Here is a 22,928-nt window from a genome sequence, read left to right on the forward strand (position 1 = left end):
CTTTTAGTCATGGACGAACCGACCCAGTCGACCTCGGCGGATGAGTGCCTCGATCTCGTCACGGAGCCGGTAGCAATCTTCCGTGTCGTGGCCGTAATTTCGGTGGAAGCGGCAGTACTTCTTCGAGTGCTTCTGCAACTCTGACGGCCATGTTTTTGGGGGAGGTCGGAGGTAGCCCTGACCCTCAATCTCCATGAGGATCTCGGCTCGGGTGGATGTGAGGGGAGTGTATTCCTCAAATTTTTGGAGGGAAAACCTCTGCCGAGCTGGACTTTTGGGCCGAGGAGGATTCTCCTCGTGCCATGGGAATCTGCTACTTAGTTGGGAGCGCTCCTCGAGGTGCTTCTTTTGCATCTTGGCAGGTCGTTTGGCTGCTTCCCGCCGAGAGGCCATGGCTTCTTCAGCCTTGGCGTACTTGCGAGCTCGGGCCAACATTTCAACAAAGTCGGCAGGGAAGCTCTTCTCAATCGAGAAGACAAATTTGTAGGACCGAGCTCCAGTCTTCAATGCTGACATTGCAATTGACTGGTCGAGATCGCGAACCTCCCACGTTGCAGCGGTGAAACGGTCGATGTAGTCTTTAAGGGACTCTCCTTCCTTTTGCTTGATATTGAGGAGAGAATCTGATGTTCGCCGCTGGCGTCGGCTGGCAGCGAAGTTGACAGCGAACTGCCTGCCGAGCTGCTCAAAGGAGGACACAGTGCTCGGCTTCAGACCGGAAAACCAAAGCCGAGCCGCTCCTCGGAGGGTTGCAGGGAAGGCTTTGCAGAGCACGGCCTCCGAGGACCCTTGCAATGCCATAAGGGCTCGGTAGCTCTCCAAGTGGTCAAGGGGGTCGGTGGTCCCGTTGTAGGGCTCTATCTGAGGCATTTTGAACCTCGGTGGGACCGGCTCATCTTCGATCTGGCGAGAGAAAGGTGACTTGGTGGTGAACTCAAAGTCATCTTCACGCCTTGCTTTCTGGCTGTGGAGCGCCTCGATCTGCCGCTCGAGTTTCTCGACCTTTCTGCCGAGCTCGGGTGGGACTCTTGTTGCAGCTCGGCATGGGGCAGGCCCCGCCTCAGATGGGTGCTCCCGAGCTCGAGGCGTCAGGCTTCGGCGCGAGCTCGCAGGATAATGGATGCGCGACAAGCCCTCCCGGCTCGATGGTCGAGTTCGGTGGGAGCTTTGGTGGTGGCGACGCTCTACAGAAAAATGATGTTGCGAGCGGCGTCCTGAGGACTCATGGTTGTGAGGAGGGAGTAGAGGCTGGTCTTCTACTTGCTGTAGGCCTCGAACGGCCACAGTGAGTGCTTGTACTTGTTGAACAAGCAGGTTGAACTCCTCTGGTTGGACTTGAGGGACTTGATCCGTCGGAGGCCTTGGTGGCGAGTTCTGGACTGAGTGTCTAGGACTTGGTGCGGGACGCCGGGAGGCGTTGGAGGCCCCTTTGCTCCTTAGCTTCATGGTCACGACTCGGTCCCTTCCTCTAGCGCCAACTGTTGCTGGAATTTGGACCCGGGGGCGGCCGTCGGCTGAGGAGGAGGAGCTCCGGCGCGAGAATGGCGGGTGGCGGTCCGTCGGCGGGCGGCGTCCTCCGGGAGACCTGCAAGAAGCCGGTGGCCGGGCTCCCCGGCGCCGGCCCTCCGATGCTTAAGTCAGAGGGGGGCTTAATTTTGGAGAAGGAGATGTAGTTCGTATGTAGCAGTCCAAGCCAGAAAATTAGAGTTAGGAGGAGTCCCCCCTCGGGAGGAAGAAGCCTCCCTTTTTATAGGGAGAGTGGCAGGGTTACCTGTGATGTGACTGGGCGAATTAATGGGTTACCGTCACGATTGGACGTGGGCGTGTGAAGTAATGAGTTGCCGTGGATGGCCCGTTCCCATCATGGGAGGAGATGGCGTGTAGCCAGAGCTTGCTTGTGGCGCGCAGTGCAGTACATTCTTGGGAATGGTGAGGCGTTGACAGTCGTAGCAGGGTATGGTTCCTGATTGATATGTCGGCAAGCAAAGCATGGTGCGGTGAGGCTGCTGTAGGGCATGGCCGCAGCATACAGACGACGAGGTCGGCCTTCTGAGGTCAGCTCGACCTTCTGTGCTCGGCCTTCTGAGCTCGGCAGCCTTCTGAGCTCGGCCTCGGCAGCCTTCTGAGCTCGGCCTCGGCAGCCTTCTGAGCTCGGCAGCCTTCTGTGCTCGGCAGCCTTCTGAGCTCGGCTCGGCCTATGAGCTCGGCCTTCTGTGCTCGGCAGCCTTCGGAGCTCGGCCTCGGCAGCCTTCTGAGCTCGGCTCGGCCTATGAGCTCGGCCTTCTGTGCTCGGCAGCCTTCGGAGCTCGGCCTCGGCAGCCTTCTGAGCTCGGCAGCCTTCTGTGCTCGGCAGCCTTCGGAGCTCGGCCTCGGCAGCCTTCTGAGCTCGGCAGCCTTCTGTGCTCGGCAGCCTTCTGAGCTCGGCTCGGCCCATGAGCTCGGCCTTCTGTGCTCGGCAGCCTTCGGAGCTCGGCCTCGGCAGCCTTCTGAGCTCGGCCTCGGCCTTCTGAGCTCGGCTCGCTGTCGGATTTGGGTGCTTTAATTGTATTTGTGGGGTGGTCCATTTTTCCCCCCAACAAAAGTCAATAGTGCTAACATGCAATTACTGATCATTTGATGATCTGATACGGTACGTGCCCTTGAATTATGCATCAAGATGCAACCATTGGTGCACATATGCTACATTCGTATTCTCCAATGTCCAAAGGCTTGCATTGTATGGGACTAGCAAGTGATCAAAGAAGCATCCGATTCAAACCTCATCTAATTGGCAAGGGTCCACTGGCTTGACGACCCTGATCGTCTCACGCGGTCACGCATCTGATTCCCAAGTGGCCCCCACCAGTCACCCTCTCCCGGGACAACTTCGGCGTACCCGCACCCAACCCATGTCGTTCGTTTTTCAGCTTATGTTGTTCCTCACAAACAATTAGTTAAACAGCTCCACAAACGCTGATTGACCAACGCTCCAATGCCGTTGGTTAAAATAAATGTTCCTGCAGCACACCAGAACCAGATACTTTTAGGAAGCATTTCACCTCCTAGAAATATGATTCATAGGAAAAAAAATTAAGAGCAAGAGAATGCCTAAAAATGTACTTTTAGTATGTTTGGTTAAACATAAGAAAGTGACAGATTTCAGAGTGCTTCTGTTTGGTTGATCATCCATTTTTCTGAAAAAGTTATGTGTAATTCCTATTATATCTTTAATAAAAATTAGGTCTTTAATACCTCTTTAATGCTGAAGGATCTTTTTTAAAAAAAATAAAAATGAAGTGATTTCCGCCTCATGAGAAAGTAACTTTTTCATATTTCTCATAAAAAAAATTTTCTCATAAAATGTAGAAATCATATTTTCATGGGAATACAACATTCTCATTTCTCTTCTTTAAACATTCCAATCAAATAAGAAGCATTTTATTACTTTTTAGTTGACCACATTTTTTTCTGTTCTTTTTTCGCAAACCAAACCAGCCCCTAGAATTCTCCGTCTACCCAGTATGGACGCTTCTCGGCATCAGCATTCCCATGTGAATTGTGATGTTGGCCCGTGGTCCATCTCGATATCATATTCCGCGAAATAAGTTGATACCCTGCTCCCAACGAGTTTTTACGGTTGGATCGATATAATCAAACGGTTGGAGAATTGGAGAAATCGTAACTTTTGTCCTTTCCGGCCGTAACTCACCAGGCCATAGAGAAAGCGAAATAGGCCTTCACGTTTCTACTCTACTTTACGCGTCCTCGTTTCAAAATAGGAAGTCACGTGATAAAGGTCCTGCGCTCCCCCAAAAGCAGAAAATTGTCAAGATTTTCGTGATCGTATACGTCGTCATAGAATTTCTCCACAAAAAATCGACTAATGGACGGCAGAAATTTTGTTTATGTACTAGTGGCATGAGCCTATTTCCTCTCCGTAGGCTGAAAATCTTATTAAATTTATAGATCGGACCATTACGATCATCAAAATAATAGAATTACAAATTGGGTTAGATTTATATTTATAAATATTTAGAAATCAATTTGAAGTGAGTTAGGCACCAAATTTTATAAAAAAAAAATTAAGCTGAAAGTACTATTGAAATCTTGTGCCAGTATAACCAGCCAACTTAGATTCATAAGTATCTAGAAATAGTTGGATCGGCTTGAATTTTATACAAAGAAAAAAAAATTACCTCCCCTCATTGTCATCATTAATTTTTTATTTTGATATTTTTATTTTTAATATTATTAGTTTTTATTAATTAGGTCCTAATTACGATATACTTTGGATTTTTTTAGAGAAAATGCAATATCAATATTAGGTTTCATACTCTAATCAATGTAAAGATTCTAAGATATCTTTATGTTGTAAAGTTTTACATTTCTCTATATATTTTTTAGCATAAAAATTTAATATCTTTTAATAATTAGTCATCATTGTTACATATCTCCACCAAGAAAAAATGAAAATAATCTTAGATAACTAAATTTTTAAGTCTCAAAATATGTGTTAGTGACCAGCTTTTTATTTTTTAAGTGACAATTAACATATAGAATACATAATAAAGAATTTTAATTAAATAATAAATATACTACTGGACACAATCTTGATGTTTGTCATCGCTCTAGATTTTCATTTCGTATTAAATTTTGTATTGTTTGTGTTATCCAATTGCTCTCTTAAATAATTGATCTTTCCCATCAATATAAATACTTTTAATAGTAAAATTTTGAAATCAAAATGATCAATAATTGTTAAATATATATTATATTTATAATATATATATTAATTATATAAATTTATATTTAAATTTTTATTATCTTCCCCGCGCATCTTCTGGGTATCATTCTCGTTTCCATGAAAAAAATTAAAAAAGCGAGAAAATGAGGAAGAGAGAGAGAGAACTCCGCCTGAGAGGAAGCCGCCAAACCCTACCGCTCGTATAAAAGGCGGTCCTTCCCTCCCCCCATTTCCTTCCATTCCCCGCCCCCCTAACTCCCGTCGCCTTCTGGTAGGCTTTTGATTTCCGTGGGAGGGGAGACAGAGAGAGAAGGGGTCGTCTAATGGCGTTCTCGATGCTCCTCCGATCTGCGACGCCTTTGACCGGTGGATGGCGCGACTGCTTCCCTTCCGATTTCGACGCTCGGGCTCCTGAGTCGTTCAAGGTCTGATTTATGGCTCATTTTCGTCTTTGGGAAGGATTTTGATGGTTATTTTTTTGGCTCTCGTGGGGATTTGATCGAAAAATTGGGCGAGAAGTTGTTCTTTTCTTGCTTTGGTTTGGTGAATCTGGTGAATGTGTTGTCTCCGACCCGTTTCTGTCTTGATTGATATATTCTTTTGTGTTTTTGGCTGTTGCTCGCTATTGGAGATGATTGGATGTATGCTATTTTGTTTTGGTTAAACAGCTTCCGTTGAATTTCTTGTTAAAAAGTTGCAACTTTTGATCAAATCCCTGTTTTTAGTTTGGTTTTGTTTTGATCGTACTGTTTTTTTCTATGCTCTTGATAACGATTTAATATAAGCTTTTATCTTTGAAAATCTCTAGGTGAATCGTTGCATGCTTTTTATGATTATATATTTGAATTTCAGTGATTTATTTGTACACAATTAAGAATTATTTTATTGTATATATTATTTTGAGTTATAATGTATAATTATTATGCTTTTGTTTGCTTTCGTCAGATATCTTGCATGAGAATTCCAAGTTCAGCACAGATCCGTTCGAGTATTTTTGGTTCCGTTCTTTCCTCGGTGGAATCATCCTCGTCACAGTTAAGTCGTACTCCCAGTTTCTCTTGCTTGTATTGCCGCTATTAGTTTTACTGCATTCTTTAACAAATATTCTTGTTCGGGTTTTGCTGATAAGAGACTTCATCTTGTTTCTTCTGAATTTTGCAGGAAACCTAGTGCTCGGGGCATTCAGCCAATTAAAGCTACAGCTACTGAGGCCCCCCCTGTGGTTCCAAGTAAACTTCCATGCATTATGAGAGATATTAAGCTATGCTTTTCGATTTATGTTGGTCAATGATGATGGTTTGATGTCTGGTTCTTACTCTGATTAGGATCGTCAGCTGGTGCAAAAACAAAGATTGGCATAAATGGTGGGTTCTCGGATAATCCTTTGCATGTGTCGTCTGTGCAGCTTCTGTTTCAGAACTGAACATTTTGTTTTCCAAGCATTTAAATTTCCTTGTTTTAAGATTATCTATATCAGTTTATGATGACAATTCATGTAAAAATTATGATTTCACTATTTTGATTTAATAAGGTGAGAGATCGAAGTATGTTTGTTATTCTACTACTAAAATTAAGTAGAATTAGCTTAGACTAACACTAGATTCTAGAGATTGGAATGGGATTAATGTTTAGATTTTATTCTGAAGTTATGAAGTAGTTGATTAATTGGGAGTACCCAAATATTACCTGTTGGTTTGTTTATGCATTAAAATATTTTTCTTTTCAGTATTTATCTTTTTGGAGTCAGCTCTGATAGTCTTAATCATTTTACTTTCGCATGTGCCTGTGTTTTGCTGACCAATCTTGGGTTTAACAGTTTCACCAAGTAGATGTTCCCAGGAGCCATCCTGTTGCTTGGCATAGAACAATGTCAACTACTCTCCATGTTCAGCTTACATATCAATAGAGCTATATAATTCTCCACTTGGATGTTCAGCTTAACCGATATCCAAGCTATAGCTGTATGGAAACTTAAACTACTGATCTTTAAAAAAAAATATGGATTGAGAATATGCTCTGATGGTGTGTACAGCACTAGATAGTTCGATGTAGATTGAATGGAGAACCTGCAAGGAGAATAATTATATTTAGGGCCTATTTGGATATTCCTGTAGGATTAGGCTAAAAATTTTGTGGGAATTAGGCTTGTTGGCCTATCTAGTTTGCATTTTCTAAGAGCCTATCCAAACCTAGCCCATATTTTAGCCTTTGGGCTGTAGGAAGAAAAAAAGACCTATGCAGGTCTTTTTTTTCTTCCCACGGGATTTGGGTTGGGTGGAGTTCGGTTGATATAGGGCTATGCTTAAATGGATGGCCTAGTCCACGAATCCTATATGATTTTCAGCCTAATCCTATAGGAATAGCCAAATAGGTCCTTAGTTGGAATTAATTGAAATGAACCAATGGTAGCAATTGCTGGTTGTCTATATATTAGATAGCTTGGTATTTTTTTGGTGAGACAATTAGAGCTGAATCTTGCAAGAGTGAGGCACTTGAAACTTTCACTAGTCTCATTATCACCAATAAAGCATTATATGTATGCATTACATTGTTTGGTATGGTAAATTGGGGTAACAATCATAATTATCTTGATAGAGGTATAATATCCCATTTTATATATGATTATCTAGTCCAATGATTGAAAAACTGTTCGTACGGGATAGTACCACCAGTATTGTATCATTCCAACAACTTTTAGGCATTGATATAGGGTGCAGGATGTCAAAACTAGCTTGAATCGGTCTGTTCTGCATGTACTGATCTGTACCGGCTGATACTGAGCCCAAACCAATTGGAACAGATTTAAGTTGAAAAAAAGGGTGAGAGAGAGAGACAGGCTAGCTCTCGCTCTCTCTCTCTCTCTCTCTCTCTCTCTCTCTCTCTCTCTCCCCCCCCCCTCCTTTATGTTGCCCTGTGACCTTTGGGGTTGCTTTTCATCGAGTGAAAGAAGGGGGAGGGGGGAGCAAGGGGGCGAGAGAGAGAGAGAGAGAGAGAGAGAGTTTCACTTCTATTCCAATACTATGAATGGTTTGCCCTGTTTCACTTCTATTTGTTGCTAGCAAGGTTCGCCGTACCGGTACCGAACCCCGTACCGGTGCCGCACTAGCATAAGCGTACCGAATGTCGGTACGGTACGGTACGCGGTACGTCAGGCGTACCGACACTGGCGTACCGATACCGATATCCATCGGTACGGGTACAGTACGCCCGGTACCGACCTGTACCGATCGGTACAGCATACCATGGTTGCTAGTTTCTTAAACCTCATTGAAACAATGGTGTTGATATCAATACTGGCACTCTAGCATCACATGTCCCATCAAAAACCATCTAGACATGGAAAAAGGGCTTAATATTCATTTAAACATCAAAAATGTAAAAAATGAAAAAAAATATAAAAATAGCATCCCAGTATGGTACCAAGAGGCAGCACTGTACCGTTAGTACAACAAACCAAGCCATACCACTCTGGTGGAAAACTAATATCATGGTTGGTACTAGTATTTTAAACTTTGATCTGGGCTATTGTATAGATCTTTGAATTATGCAAGCATATTGTCTTTTCTTCTCAATCATTATGCCAGAGATTCAGTTAACATCATGACTTTATTTGATGTTTTATATAGAACTCAGAGTAGCTATGTCCTGTTTAATCTCACATATGTAACTGTTTTGTTTTACTTCAGGCTTTGGGCGGATTGGAAGGCTAGTCTTGCGCATAGCAACTGCTAGAGATGATATTGAAGTAGTAGCACTTAATGATCCTTTCATTGATGCCAAATACATGGTAAGGAAACATATTTTTCTTTAGTTTTCATGATTTTGATAATTTCTTTGGATTCAAAAAGTCACGAAAAAAGCCACTCTGTCTTAGATTTGTTTTGCAAGATAGAAGATGAATAGGATATCTTTATTTGAATTTTTGATGAAGGTACCCTGCATTTTATTTTGTCATTTATCTTGTACATGGATTATCTAATGTTGTTCTACCATGGAGGTAATTTAATGGGCGTCCAGAACCTCCAGTAGGTAGAACAACAATCTCATGTTGAAAATGGTACTTGCTAGAAGAATTACTTAGTGTATGATCCATTCTTGGGTGGTGCAAGTACTGGATGGCTGAAGGGAGATAAGAGCTAGACTAAATTACTCTGAAATGTGCAGCTAATATCACGCAATTGAGATTGAATTTTCACTTCTATTGCCTACTTTCTGCTTGCATACAATTGCAAATATTCTAATGGATATGTAACCAACTTATATGGTAAGCCTACCTCTTTGAGATACTAACACAACTGAATATTTATGATCAGCTAGATATTTTATCAAAAGCTAGGTAAAGTCCTTGTTTGTGGTCTGAACTTGGTGCATGAGTTGTTTAATTAATATGACTTTAGATCTGCATCAGTGTCCAATTGTAGGACTTGATTTTGGTTCATAGTGACAATTGATATCTATTTGTACTGGTAGAATATATTTTAGTTTAACTCATGAGCTCAGGGGAAGTACATGGTCACCTGAAAGTTGGGATTTTCATCCCTCTTCCGAATGCTTCACATAATCATTTATCTATAAATGTGGCGGCAATACTGCTTCTGCCCTTAAAAAGGAAATGTTGGTGTATGCGAATTTACATGTCACCTTACATGTTGTGAATATATGTTAATGAGTTCCTTTTTATTCTGTTGTTTTCTTTTGGGGATACATCTTCTATGTATTACACTTCTTTAACATGCATATTCGTTGTCCTAATTTCTTTCAGTCATATCGCATTAAATTTATTCCTTCTTTCCAGGCATATATGTTTAAGTATGACTCGACACATGGTATATTCAAGGGAACCATTAAGGTTGTGGATGAGTCTACATTAGAAATCAATGGGAAAAAAATTGCAGTCACGAGCAAAAGGTAATGCAGAAATATTATTATGGTTGCTTTAAGGTTACTGAATCTTCCATGCCATCAATAAGCTTTTGGTTTTTATTTTTTTTTCTAATTTCTTTCTCTATTATGGTAGTTATATGAGCTGAATATGTCATGATTAATCTTAAATTTACATCAAATTAAGAACTGCAGAATGCGTGTTTTGTAATGTTAAAAGTTGGAGTATAAAGGTTATGAAAATGTCTAAACCTTCTTTTTCATCAGAGATCCAGCAGAGATTCCGTGGGGTGATTTTGGAGCAGAATATGTTGTTGAATCTTCTGGTGTTTTTACGACAACAGATAAGGCTTCAACTCACTTTAAGGTGTGCCCTTTTTCTGGATTTGACATTACAAATATTTCTATCACTGCAATTTTCTTTTTGAATGAAAAATTGACAATGGCGTTCTTTAAATTCCTGTAGGGTGGTGCCAGAAAGGTGGTAATATCAGCTCCATCTGCTGATGCTCCTATGTTCGTGGTTGGAGTAAATGAGAAGGCATATAAACCAGACATGAATATTGTTTCTAATGCTAGCTGTACAACCAACTGTCTTGCTCCTCTAGCCAAGGTCTGTTGTTTTAATATGTGGTGCCTTTTTTTTTCTTGCAACGTCATTTGCAGTAAATAATAACTAGGCAGTACAAATAAAATGTTTCTGTGCTTTTATAATCCATCTGTCTGCATTTTTTTCTTTTTTATGATTTATGAAATGCTATGCATCTCCTAACTTCTCTGATCTTGGGTGTAATATCATTTGGAGCAAGCCCTCTCATGGTTTGTATCGTACCTTGCAGGTTGTCCATGAAGAATTTGGTATTGTTGAAGGCCTTATGACAACTGTCCATGCGACAACAGGTTTTTCATCCTTCTCTTTTACCTTTATCCTCACATTAAATAACCATCTAGACATGCCCCTCAAATATCATCATTACAGAGTTTGCTTTACTGGCATGGTTTTTTTTTGGCCTTTTTATGTTCAGCAACACAGAAGACTGTTGATGGTCCATCAATGAAAGATTGGCGAGGAGGGCGTGGAGCTGGTCAAAACATCATCCCCAGTTCAACAGGTGCAGCAAAGGTGAGAGCAAGAAGATTTGCAATACATTATTGATATTTTAGACTTTTATGTGAATTGAGTTCACTTCTGGAATATCAGGCTGTTGGGAAAGTTCTTCCAGAGCTCAATGGGAAACTTACTGGGATGGCTTTCCGGGTTCCAACACCAAATGTTTCAGTTGTGGACCTGACTTGTCGGCTTGAGAAAAGTGCTTCATACGATGATGTCAAAGCTGCTATTAAGTATGCATGCTTCTATTGCTTTTATATATTGCAATCCACTACATATAATTATTTGATGCTGTATTATAATGCATGCTATGTTAGTTTGCCCATTGTTTTATCTGTTTCTGTACATCACTTTTTTCTTTTAAAGATTCAGCGTGTTTACTAAAAAAAAAAAAAAATCAAAACCTGTGTATGCTTTAAGTTTTTGCTTGTAATCTTAGATTTAATATTTTATTTGCTGTCTGTAACTTGTAATTGTAAAATTCTAGGAACCTTTTCCCTTATGTTATAATGAAACATTCCCTTTTATATAATTCATTGGAGTATATTATGATTAGTTTAAGTGTAACTCAGTATAGGTTCAGTACTTAGTGTTGTTAATAACTTAAGCTATTCATGATGTCAATTTCAGTCTTTCAGCTGAACATTTTGGCTGATCCTACTGCCTGAAATATGGCTTGTTTAAACACAAGACCTTAAGCTGATATATGATTACCTTGATTCAGTGTAGGTTTGTTATTGTGCATTATATCAAATTTAGACATGTCCTGTATACCAAATCAGAACAAACATACATAATTGAGATGAAAACAGATGCTGAGTTCTTTAAAATCTAAGACAATTCTTAACCAATTTTTTTCTAAAGTACCATCCTTAAATATTGTTTTGATTTGTTAGTTCTATTGAGTTAGTTGTATGCTTGTGAATCATGTCCTTGTTTCCATATGTACTGAATGATATAGCATATATCAAGTCTGAATCCAAATGATGAAATGTGATCTGAGACAGTCCAGGTAAAACTTGGCTCAAACTTAGTTCTGTAGTACCCCTGCTGTTGTATTTGCCTGTAGTACCCCTGCTGTTGTATTTGCCCATGGTGGAATTTAGCCATCTGCATTACTGACCATGGCTGATCTATGCTGTCGTGAATAGAGATCTAGTGCAGGAATCTTATACAGTGTCAGTAGATATTTTCCCCGACAGTTAGTTAATCATAGGCACTGAAACCACATCAGCTGGTGAGAGAAACTTTTTTTTTTAAAAAAGAAAAGAATTTCTAAAGGAGTTCGAAACAATGTTAATATGTGCTTTTTTCTAAGTTATCTAATCATGAATTTTTCATCGATTACTTTATCAAGTACCTAAAAGGCATGGAAGTAGCATTAATGCATTTCAATAAGTTAATTTGTATTATCAACCCTCTCGCCCATAGGATTAAATCTCTCTCTCTCTCTCTCTCTCTCTCTCTGTGAGCATGTGTTTGTGTGTGGGTGTCTCTGTCTGTCTCTCTTTGTGTGCATGCGCGTGTTCATTGGTAACGATATCCTCTTCAGTCTGACTTTGGTTTTTTCACCCCCATCTCCAATAAGCTAAATCTGTATCAGTCACTATCTCGTCGTTATTAGGTCAAAATTTGTGTAATTGGTAAAAATTATGTGAGGGAAATTTGGGGTAACATCAAGAACTGAGAAGCTTCTGCACTAATGAAGAAGGCAGAGCACCAGATGCATGTTCACTTTGCAACCACACTATAGCACAGACCACCAGGTGAATGAAAGCTGCAATATATGTCCATAAACCATCCATGTTGCTGATCCATAAAAATTTGGTTTCTTGAATGTCATTGTAGGTCAGCTCCCAAATCCTCTTTCCTCCATATGCACTTTTCTTGCCATGCAGTTGATTGACAGGAAAGGAACTGATTTCTCTGGAATAAAGTTCTTAACCTTACCTATTTTTGGTGCTTAAACATCATCTGCAGCAATAAAGTTGATCTCATTAGATATGAAAAGCTTTATCAAAGATGGTATTAGTATGATGAACAAATGGGATGCCTGTGATGTTCTGCTGCATATGATAATCTATCAAATGAAGTAGCTAGTGCCTAGGGCGCTAGATTCATTAACAATGAAACAAAGTGCAATGTAAAGGTCCAAAAGATAATGACTTATTGTCTTCCTTCAAATACTGAAATTTAGAAATATAGAAATTTTTGAATGATACGACAATTGTAGAAAGGGAGCAAATAACTAGCAGGGTATGAGATATCTGCAGATGTTTGCAAGAAATGGAAACAAAAGATGTTGACAAGCTAGCGTACAGTGAAGAAAGGATAATAGAGTTTAGATAACATTAAAAATATGAAGGATGAGTATAGTAAAATTATTGAGAAAGTTGGTAAAGCATTGGAGAGTTACCTTTAAGAGCCACTGAATAAAGATTTGCTTAAAGGTTATAACCTTTGCAGCATGAAAAAGGCTGAGCAGTGGTTTTTTTTTGGGGGGGTTTTGGGGGTTGTGTTGGGGCTTAGATCATGCTCTACCAATTAGGCAACCTAGATGATGCTTTACCAGAAGGTGTGTTAGGGCTTTTTGACTAGTAGAATACCACATGAATAAAGGAAAAAAAAAACCAAAACTACGAATCTTGCACCAATCATCATTGAGTCAAAACTTAGGAGTCACTTAGTGATGCTTTGGAAGTGTCTTGGGATTTCAGTGTGCAATGTTGCATGTATCCCAAATTGTTTAGCTGTTTAGGTGTCTTTACGCTGCAATTCTTATACCTGTTTAAACAGAAACTTTTACATGGATTTCTTTCACTGGAAAAGCAAAGACCAAAAATTCTTTTATGATTCTTTTGGTGAGTAATGAGTTAAAGCACAAAGTGAATATATTTAACATGTCACTGAGAGGCATGAAAGCAATAACAAGAGTACGGTCCATGTACTAGGATAATGTAGACACTTTAACCTTAAAAGTGGGACATCTATACATGATTGCAGAATCATCTGTACATGATTACACTGACGAGCAAAGATCTTGGTAAATAATATGCTATATATTTTTGTGCGTGCGTATGTACAAGGCTCACATGTACATGAAGATTTTGATATATTATTTTTTTTACTTTGTTACTTCTAATCTTGTCAATTTATTACAGGTTTGCATCAGAGGGCCCACTGAAAGGCATACTTGGTTACACTGATGAGGATGTTGTTTCAAATGATTTTGTTGGTGACTCGAGGTAAGGAGTCTATATGTAAGTGTTTCCCATTTGTGACTAAGCTACGGAGGTGCTAAACTGTTGCATGTGTTATATATTTTCTAGGTCTAGCATATTTGATGCAAAGGCTGGTATTGGATTAAGTGCTTCCTTTATGAAGCTCGTCTCCTGGTATGACAATGAATGGGGCTACAGGTAAGTAGCTACTCTTATTCTCGCTCCATTGCTGTCCCTATATTATGTTCAAAGTCTTGAGCTGATGCTTCTCCTGGCTTTCTTGTTCAGCAACCGAGTGCTAGACTTGATTGAGCACATGGCCCTGGTCAGTGCCCGCTACTGAAAAAACTGCACTATGGAACTTTGAGAGATCCAGTGGTTTGCTCCTGTTGATGCTTGGAGGATCTTTTGATTAGATTTTTTGAGGCTTCAATTTTGATGGGGTTGGCTCGTTTTCTATTCCAATACTGGTAACGATGTGTTGCACTCAGAGATTTAATTTGCACCGCTACCAGTTACATGAATTTTAAAAAAGAAAGTAGTTGTTTCATCTCTTGTAGGAAGTAATTGTCAATGGATGATGAAATTTATTCCCTGAAAGTGTCTTGTGCATGCTTTTAGAAAATGTGGCTTATGTCAGAAGTATATTCATGCTTGTTGCATCGAAAAGTTGCAAATCTTGCGTATTAATGCAAGTAAGCTCTTTTATTTTTCTTTTTCTGGTTTGTGCGTCTTCATAGTGCTCCGACGCATAATTATGAATGCAATGATTAGTGTCTTTAAATCTTGATTTTATCTTCAAGGCGATCTGTATTTGATATGGCTTTTGAACCCAAAGTTAAAGCCTATTATTCCCTTTATTCACCATCCAACCGTGGACTTGTAATAAAGATAGGAAGCTCTTGGTAAATATATTTCATCTTCCCTTATGTTTCAATTGTTATATTCGGAATATGAAATTAATTCTTTGTTCGCGACTATGGCAGATTTTGCTGATCAGTAAGTACATGTGAATATTGGTATAACCGTAACACTGAGGTCATATTTCACAATTGGTCCAATGAGTAATATTAAAATAATTCTATTTAAAACATAGTTTGAATATTTAATTATTAAAAAGTTAATTTAAAATGATAGTTGATTAACTGTGAAGAATAGAGCCTGTTTGAATATTTTTACAGAATTGGCTGAAAACTATGTAGGAATCGGGTCTCTTGGCCCATCTATCTCATATTTCCTAAGAGTGTCCAAACCCAATTTAGATCCCAGCCTTTGGCCTGCTCGAAGAAAAAAATTTATGGATTCTTTTTTATTTTCCCCTTTCTATGGGATTTGGGCTTGATGGAATTTGGTTGGTATAGGATCATGCTTCAATCGACAGCTCAAGTCATGATCCTAGCCCAATTCTGAAGGATTAGCCTACTAGGCTCTAATTTTGATATTTCGGTTCGCATAAGTTAAGATAATGAGGCCCACGAAAACCTTTCTCCAAACATAAGGAAATACCCAATCGAAGCTTAATACAAAAAAAAAAAAAAAAAAAAAATCATATTAAAAGAATTGTAGTGTTTGGAGATTTTTCATTCTTTGAAAAATGAATTTTTATCAGTCTCTTTACTGACAATTAGTACTTAACATGAAGATCAGAATGCTATGGGTATTTTTGTAACAAGAAAAATTGCATGGAAAGCTCATTTTTCTTAAAAGAAAAAAAAAAAAACTAAGGGTTTATTTGAGCAAGCTAACAGAATTGGGCTGAATTTTCTTCTACATTCTTAGATTGGACAGCTTTTTTCAGCATAGCCTATATCAACCCAATATTTCCTAGCTCGAATCCTGTGTGAAGAAAAAAAATGATCTTTATGAATTTTGTTTTTCTTTTTGTTCTGGATGAGTATACAGGCTCTATTTCTGCAGGATATTCCTGCACAAATATCCAATAAACAAATACAGAAAACCTAGTGTGGCTCGCCCAACTCCAAAGGTCATGAGAAGGATTTGTCACATTGTGCCTATTGCATCATTATTATCAAGCTGGCGGATTGGATCCCTAGTCCCTGCCTATATAAAACCTAGCTCTCTTTTGAGCCCTATCGATCGAGCAACATCTGAGCATAGTAATCTATTTGTGCTACCTTCTTCATTGGCTAGCTGTGACCAATGGATATCAACTTTCAGAATATTAGGGACCAATATTCCTGTAAATCAACTTTCAAAATGACAAAAAGAAAAGTATCATTAGAATATGCATTGAAATAACAAATATATTAATGGCTGCGAATATATTTTTATCAAAATATATCTTTTATAAAAAAAAATATATTTTGTTGATATCAAATAGAAGGCTCTATTTTTAATAGTAAGATTATAGGTTTTTAAAAAATTATTTTATTTTCTGACTTTATTGGATATATTCATACTAGACATATATGATCTCTCAGTCTTATCAAAAAAAAAAAAAAATATAGAATTTAGAGTAATTGGTCCATGAATGTTTCAAAGACAAAGCAAAGTCAGAGCTTATTTGGACGACAAAATATCTTATTTATTTAGAAAGATCTTTTAGTGAGGTTTTACTTTTTAAAATATTAGTTGCAAACAAATAATTGGAAAAACAATCTTGTACTAGAGTGGAGGCTGAGTGGGCAATCAAGTTATCTGGTTTTAGATGATTTGATTTAATTTTTTGAAAAATTAAGGATTAGTCATGCTATCAAATTTTATCGATCTTTTTGGGTCGCATGCTTTTCATTGCATACTCCGGAAATGCGAGGACCCCCCGCTTCATGCACACAAAAAGTTCTCCTGTAACATAATGTGAGGGTATTGGTGTAAATTCCTGTGCAGAGACTTTTGCTGCCCCAATCTACCATAGGTCTATGCAAGAAATCAAAAAAGAAAAAAAAAAATCTAGAAATCATGGAAACTTTGAAGCTTTGGCAACAATGGGGTCTCACAATCGTTGCTCCAAGGGGTGTACAAGTTGACCCGACCTGAAAATCCAACCCTACCTTTTGATTTGGATTTGGGTTAGGGATTGTTAATTTAGGTCAAGAATGTTTAAAATTTTCTGACCATATTTCAAACGAGTTAGGCGCAGACTAGAGCTTTTACTTTGACTTAGGTTATGAGGGTAGAGTTTAAGGATCGATCGAATCGAATTTTTTTAGTTATTGGTTTATTCTTAATAAATAGTTATTTAAATCATTTTGAAAATTAGATGGTAAATATTATACATATTGAAATTGATAGGTTAGCTTAGATTTATTAGGGATAGAGGCTTGCAAACTACATTTCATTAGTGTCAAATGAGCAATTTTAGATAACCCATGGGTGGATGATGATGAAGAAATATTGACCTGATATCTTGTTGGGTTGGGTTTGTATCAAGATTTTGTATGTTATTGTCATTTTCCTTACTTGACCAGATCAAAACCCAACTCAAGATTTTGTATGTTATTGTCATTTTCCTTACTTGACCACATCACGGAGTCTCTCCAACAACTTTGTACTTTTATCATCTCTTCACTCCTCACTTAGGTACAACATATCACATGAATGAAGAAAACTGCTATACAATCATATATATACTTTGCAAGGAGCCAAAATTATTAGCGAAGGGTATGATATCCTGCACCTAGAAATGACCTCGTCTATGGATAAAAACTTTAAGCAGTATTGTTGCCAAAACCTGATTTGAAAGTTTGAGGAGTACCAATTTACACACACAAGGAAGAATAGTACAGAAGTCGTTGGAGTATGTCCGACGGGGGAGACTCTCCGATGCTTTAGTAGGATTTTGGAGAACAAAGATGAATAAGATTTGAATAATGAATCAAAACAAAAGAATCTTGCATGCTACCAGGTATGTCAAGCCCTTTTTTATAGATATGGAGTTCTTACCTAATCGGTATTAGGCTTCCAAGCCCTAAGTTAGGTGGAAAATAAACTTTAAAGCTTCATGTACTGTATATGATAAGAAAATCATTTAATTAATCCAGGTCTTGCGATTGTGTGCTGATGGATACCACAGATCATAATTGATCCCGCAAGTTTTTCTAAGATCTTATTAATTAAAGTCATAAAATTCAAAAAAAATAAAGTTGCCACACTTTCGAGGAAGCAAAATTAAAATCCTAGGCGTAACCCCACCTGTCATTTTATGGGCAGCCTCAGCCTACGCGTGGTGAGCACTGTTGCTACGTGACGGCAGTCCATGTTGCCACCTATCCTAGCACGCAATAGGTGGTGATCTTTATACGGCCGCTTCCTTGGCCAAGGCCTTGCTCTCCCTCACAGCACCAACCTCTTTAGTCATGGGGATCAAGAAGGCTTCCATGTGTGTCCTCTTCTTGGTGCTTCTCCTCCTGGCTTCCCGTAAGCCCCTCTCTCTCCCCTGCATTTTTCATACAACTTCTGGTTATTTAAAATCACATTAATGAGTTGTATACGATGCTTTTGTTTTGTGAAAGGTTATTAATTAGCTTCACAAATTCAAAGTTTGTCAAAGGATAGTAGTTTACTTGTCCTTAGTGAGAATGTTTGCTATTCATGCTGGTCTCACCGGCATTTGCTTAATATATTGGATCTTATGGGGAGTATGTGGCTAGCATCCATGCATGCATGTAATAGAGGAGACAAAAAAGAAACACTTCTGCTGTCAATTTAAATTTAATGTAATGTAAATTTTATTTAGATGATGGATCGAGCAGCTTATAAAGATTTTTAATCACGACCTCAAATTCTTATGTAGTGGCTGCCTTAATTGGGAGTAGATGTTTCATGCTCTTCTACTTGGATGACAAGCTTTCTTCTAATGAGGACCACTAGGAGTCCCTTGTAGTGTCAAGGAAAGTTGGCACTATCCATTAAAGAGCCTCCAAGGAAAGGGAGAAAAATTACAAAAGGAGAGACTTGGAGAGGATGCCAAAATGAAAAGAAAATAGTTGGGAAATGTCACTAATATCTCCATGCATCTCATGTACTACACGACATTACATCATGCATTATCAGGGAGCCGGCATCACCATCCATGGATGCGCAGGGCTCGCCATGGACCTGTTCCAACCTAAACATGTGGTGCTGCCGTTCCCTTGGCTGCTGATAAAATGATCAGCATTCATACGTGATTATTTTGGATGTACATGTATAAAGACTACTTATAATTATGTAGTCTTGTGTGCCTTGCTCTTCCATGCAAGCCCTGTGACATTATGCATGAAAGGGCCAACGATGACTACACCATGACAATAATAATGTTTGATAATGTAAGTTAATTGTTAATTTTGTGAATCACATCTCTTGTTTCTAGGATGAAGGCAACACTAAACTGAGCCATGGGAACATAAATTATATTATCTATTAGTGCATCTTAACTCTAAAGAGCATCCTTCGTTTGCTATCCCTCGTTACCCTTCTCTTGTGATTCCTTTCTTGCATTTGCTTAGTCGAAGTAAGTAGGCTGTTTCCCGTTCATTCCTGCCCCCCAAGAAAAGGCACTAATTTGGGAGGTGCATGCATAATGTGTCCTCTAATATGGTTACAAATAACGATGATTACGATGATAAAGTAAGCTGATTACCAATAAAAAGATTATATATATATATATATATATATATATATAGAGAGAGAGAGAGAGAGAGAGAGAGAGAGAGAGAGAGAGAGAGAGAGAGAGAGAGAGAGAGTAGAATCTGGTAAAATGTGACAAGGTCTAGATTAGATGATGAGGTTCTATATTAATGGACTGAGTGGATATATATAATTTACTATATATATATGTATGTTAAAAATTTTATAAGAATATAAATATTGTTGCTGATAAAATGATCAGCATTCATACGCGATTATTTTGAATGTATGTGGTATAAAGGCTACTTATAATTATGTAATTTTATGTGCCTTGCTCTTCCATGCATGCGGTCCTCATGACACTATGCATGAAAGAGCTAGACTATAGCTTGACAATATAATATTTAACAATATAAGTTAACTGTTAGTTTTGTGAAGCAAATCTCTTATTTTTAGGGTGACGACAACACTGAAGTGAGCTAATGGAACATAAGTTATACTCTATATTAGTGCATCTTAACTCTAAAGAAGCCTTCTTAATTTGCTATCCCTTGCTCACGTACCCCTCCTCTTGTGATTCCTTTCTTACATTTGCTTAGTCAAAGTAATTAGGCTGTTGCAACTCATTCCCTAAAAAAAAGAAAAAGCACTAATTTGGGAGATGCATGTGTAATGTGTCCTCTAAAATGGTTACAAATAATGATGATTAAGACGATAAAGTAAGCTGATTACCTATAAGAAGATGATTCTCTTTCTCTATATATAGAGAGAGACCAGGATCCGGTAAGATGTGATCAAGTCTAAATTAGATGATAGAGATTTCATATTAATGATATAACCCGTTAGATTTAAGCTGTTATCTCTAAACTGTTTATAAACCACAAATTATATGATTTAGAGACTCTAGTCGATCGGTCAAAAGAGAATGTTTCGTGTAAGCTAAACTATCCAATTTTTCTTATTACTTGAGACATAGGTTAGGGATTTTTAAATTACGTAGTTTTTGCAGATTATATCTAACAAATCGGATCAGCTAGCCCTCCTCTCTCTCTCTCTCTCTCTCTCTCTCTATCTCTCTCTCTCTCTCTCTCTCTCTCTGTGTGTGTGTGTGTGTGTGTGTGTGTGTGTGTGTGTGAAATGAGAGCATGGAAGAAGATTTATGCAATTTCTATTTTCAACATAAATCTGTACATAATATTTCACTAATTCATAAAACAACCATAACAAACAGGCTCTAAGCAACCAGAAGGAAGGAAAAGGACTTCCCATTATTTCATTGCAAAGCAGAATATACGTATACTATGCTTTCTAACGCAATATTTTTGATAGAGGATGGGATGCCTGGAGTCGAAGCTAGGGTTTGCAGGGTTAAGAGTGCAGGCTTCAAAGGCATCTGCCTCTCGGACACCAACTGCGCCCAGGTCTGCATGGGCGAGGGCTACGGCGGCGGCGACTGCGAAGGGCTCCGGCGACGCTGCATGTGCCAGAAAAAATGCTGAAAGTACCTCAGTATCAAGCATGCCTCTGCTTGCATCAAAGCTTTTGTAGTAGAGTGATCTCCTTCGCTGTTTAAATAACTAGTTGCGTTTGTCATGGTGAGTCTAAATAAGTGAGCTCGTCTCATTATCCCGTGCATCAAGTCCTGTGCTCCTAGACCAAGCCTTTTGTATGTATTAAATATGAGCTGCGAAGCTCATATATATGTACTAGTTTTTAGTTTTTAGCGAATATGTAAGGTAACGCAGTTTGACGCCTACCATATATTAAGATCCTGCTTGGATGCTTACATATCGTACCAAACAGCTGCAAACCGTATCAGATGCCACATTGTCGTGCACTGCTTTGATTATTTTATCCCACCTTGTTGGCTAGTTTCAAGGCAAGAAAATATATATATATATATATATATATATATATATATATATATATATGTTGGTGGTACGTAGAATGTGAGTCTGGATATTTGCTTAAGCTTAAAAATCTCCAATAATGGAATTTGGTGATTATAAGATGGCTACTGCAAAGACAGGTAATTAGAACATAAATTGAAAAATCATACAGAAGACAGTTGAAATGCTTCTGTCTCTAGAAAGATGCAAGTAGCATGGTTCAAACTTTTTTCATTTCAAATTTCTTTATTTTTTGAGAATGAAGTAATTTCAAATTGCTTTGTAATTTGATTTGGTCGCAACTGGTCATGTAGCCATTCAAGTTAAAAGAATAGGCTGTTACAAGCAACATTTCGGGAATATTATAATGTAAACTACTTCTTGTTTTATGAGACTAAAACTTCAAATATAAACATAGTAATTTGTTCGGATTTTAAGAAAGATAAAGTTTCTTTTTTATTTCTCAACTTAAGCTCTTAGTTTCATATATATTTTATCTCTGAGGAGGACCAAAATGACTTAATATCTTATTTTGGTTTTGTTATCAAGTTATGAACTTCATTATAAAGCTATATATTTGAAGTTTTAACTCCATTTGGAAGCAACACTTCTTCCCTAAAGATTTAGCTTAGAGTTCGGTTAGCATGATTAATGAATGAGCAGAGTCTGTTGCCGCCGAAATTGGGCTAAGGTCGGAGCGCAACTCGAACGACCCAGAGGTCGATTGGAGATGAGTTGAACCGACAGAATGAAGTGCGGGGGTGGATCTCTCCGTGTGTGGTTTGCAAAAAGTCCGCTTGCCGAGGAGTTTCCAACAGAGGATCCTCCGATGCCTATGTCAGAATCGAGAGGCAACAATGTTGAAGGAAGAGAATTTCAGCAGAGTGAGGGCTCTATGAGAAATGTTGTCTTCGTATTGCATATCTTAGGTCCTCTAGATTGTTCTTGTTATTTAGGGGAGCTAGCTTTGTCGCTACCTAGGCTAACGTGATGTGCAATGATGGCTGGGCAATGATTGGTGTTGGGAACCCGCCCATGCCGCTGATATTTCAAAAATTTTTCAGATGGCAGCGGAATCGGCATGCACGAGTTCGACGTTCATCGCATGAACGTTGTTTCGAGACCTTTCGTAATTAGGTAAGAATTAAAACTTTTAAAACTAATAGGAAGATCAAATCTTCACCTTGCGCGGGTAGATGATCACCGCAAATCTGAATTCGTGGTTTTGGAAGAGGGTTCGTTTGAAGCCGTTTAAACGTCCGGCCTCTACGGGTATCCACACGAAGTAGAGAACCGATCAAAGCTTTCTTGTCTTCCCGGGGTGCTAGCTCCCTTGCAAAGACTTCTTTTGATGGCTGATCTCCTCTCTTTCAATCAACCCTTGATTGTGCTTGAGAGGAGGAAGAGGAAGAAGGAACTCAAGGAAGAAGAACACAGCTTCTGCAGCCTTCTTTCTTTTCCCCGCGTTGGAAGAAGGATTGGAGGAAGAGGAGGCGGACAAGGCTCTCTTCTTTTTCCTTCTTGTTGGCGGCTGA

At 38.9% G+C, this 22,928-nt stretch overlaps 2 protein-coding genes and 1 long non-coding RNA gene across 3 annotated transcripts; 2 read left to right on the plus strand and 1 right to left on the minus strand.

Moving 5' to 3' along the window:
- Positions 1 to 836: 836 nt before the first annotated feature.
- On the minus strand, positions 837 to 2,567 carry LOC149751366 (uncharacterized). Its single transcript, XR_016398365.1, has 2 exons — positions 2,143 to 2,567; positions 837 to 2,079 (listed from the first exon to the last, which is right to left on the minus strand). It is a non-coding gene; the product is annotated as an uncharacterized LOC149751366 (long non-coding RNA).
- Positions 2,568 to 4,821: 2,254 nt separating this feature from the next.
- LOC103711177 (glyceraldehyde-3-phosphate dehydrogenase GAPCP2, chloroplastic-like) lies at positions 4,822 to 14,655 on the plus strand. The gene is made up of 14 exons (XM_039119845.3): positions 4,822 to 5,148; positions 5,669 to 5,757; positions 5,885 to 5,952; positions 6,049 to 6,087; positions 8,410 to 8,510; positions 9,519 to 9,631; positions 9,872 to 9,971; positions 10,071 to 10,217; positions 10,444 to 10,504; positions 10,630 to 10,727; positions 10,806 to 10,948; positions 13,877 to 13,960; positions 14,045 to 14,134; positions 14,225 to 14,655. Exons 1-14 carry the CDS (start codon positions 5,047 to 5,049, stop codon positions 14,277 to 14,279), a joined length of 1,290 nt encoding a protein of 429 aa, XP_038975773.3. The 5' UTR covers positions 4,822 to 5,046; the 3' UTR covers positions 14,280 to 14,655.
- Positions 14,656 to 18,179: 3,524 nt separating this feature from the next.
- On the plus strand, positions 18,180 to 21,234 carry LOC148700079 (defensin-like protein 1). The gene is made up of 2 exons (XM_088710421.2): positions 18,180 to 18,313; positions 20,834 to 21,234. Exons 1-2 carry the CDS (start codon positions 18,253 to 18,255, stop codon positions 21,001 to 21,003), a joined length of 231 nt encoding a protein of 76 aa, XP_088566547.1. The 5' UTR covers positions 18,180 to 18,252; the 3' UTR covers positions 21,004 to 21,234.
- The last annotated feature ends 1,694 nt before the right edge of the window (positions 21,235 to 22,928 follow it).

This window comes from Phoenix dactylifera, chromosome 14 (assembly GCF_051530095.1).
Source record: "Phoenix dactylifera cultivar Ajwa chromosome 14, Ajwa_hap1_PhDact_Kaust_v1.1, whole genome shotgun sequence".
In the NCBI taxonomy this organism is placed as follows: Eukaryota; Viridiplantae; Streptophyta; class Magnoliopsida; order Arecales; family Arecaceae; genus Phoenix; species Phoenix dactylifera.

Bases quoted from the DNA above. Each gene is read 5' to 3' on its own strand.
- LOC103711177 (XM_039119845.3), top strand. From the start codon at position 5,047: ATGGCGTTCTCGATGCTCCTCCGATCTGCGACGCCTTTGACCGGTGGA. The intron at 9,972-10,070 runs GTGTGCCCTTTT...AAATTCCTGTAG, and splicing joins AGGCTTCAACTCACTTTAAG to GGTGGTGCCAGAAAGGTGGT. The intron at 10,728-10,805 runs GTGAGAGCAAGA...CTGGAATATCAG, and splicing joins GTTCAACAGGTGCAGCAAAG to GCTGTTGGGAAAGTTCTTCC.
- LOC148700079 (XM_088710421.2), top strand. From the start codon at position 18,253: ATGGGGATCAAGAAGGCTTCCATGTGTGTCCTCTTCTTGGTGCTTCTC. The intron at 18,314-20,833 runs GTAAGCCCCTCT...TATTTTTGATAG, and splicing joins GCTTCTCCTCCTGGCTTCCC to AGGATGGGATGCCTGGAGTC.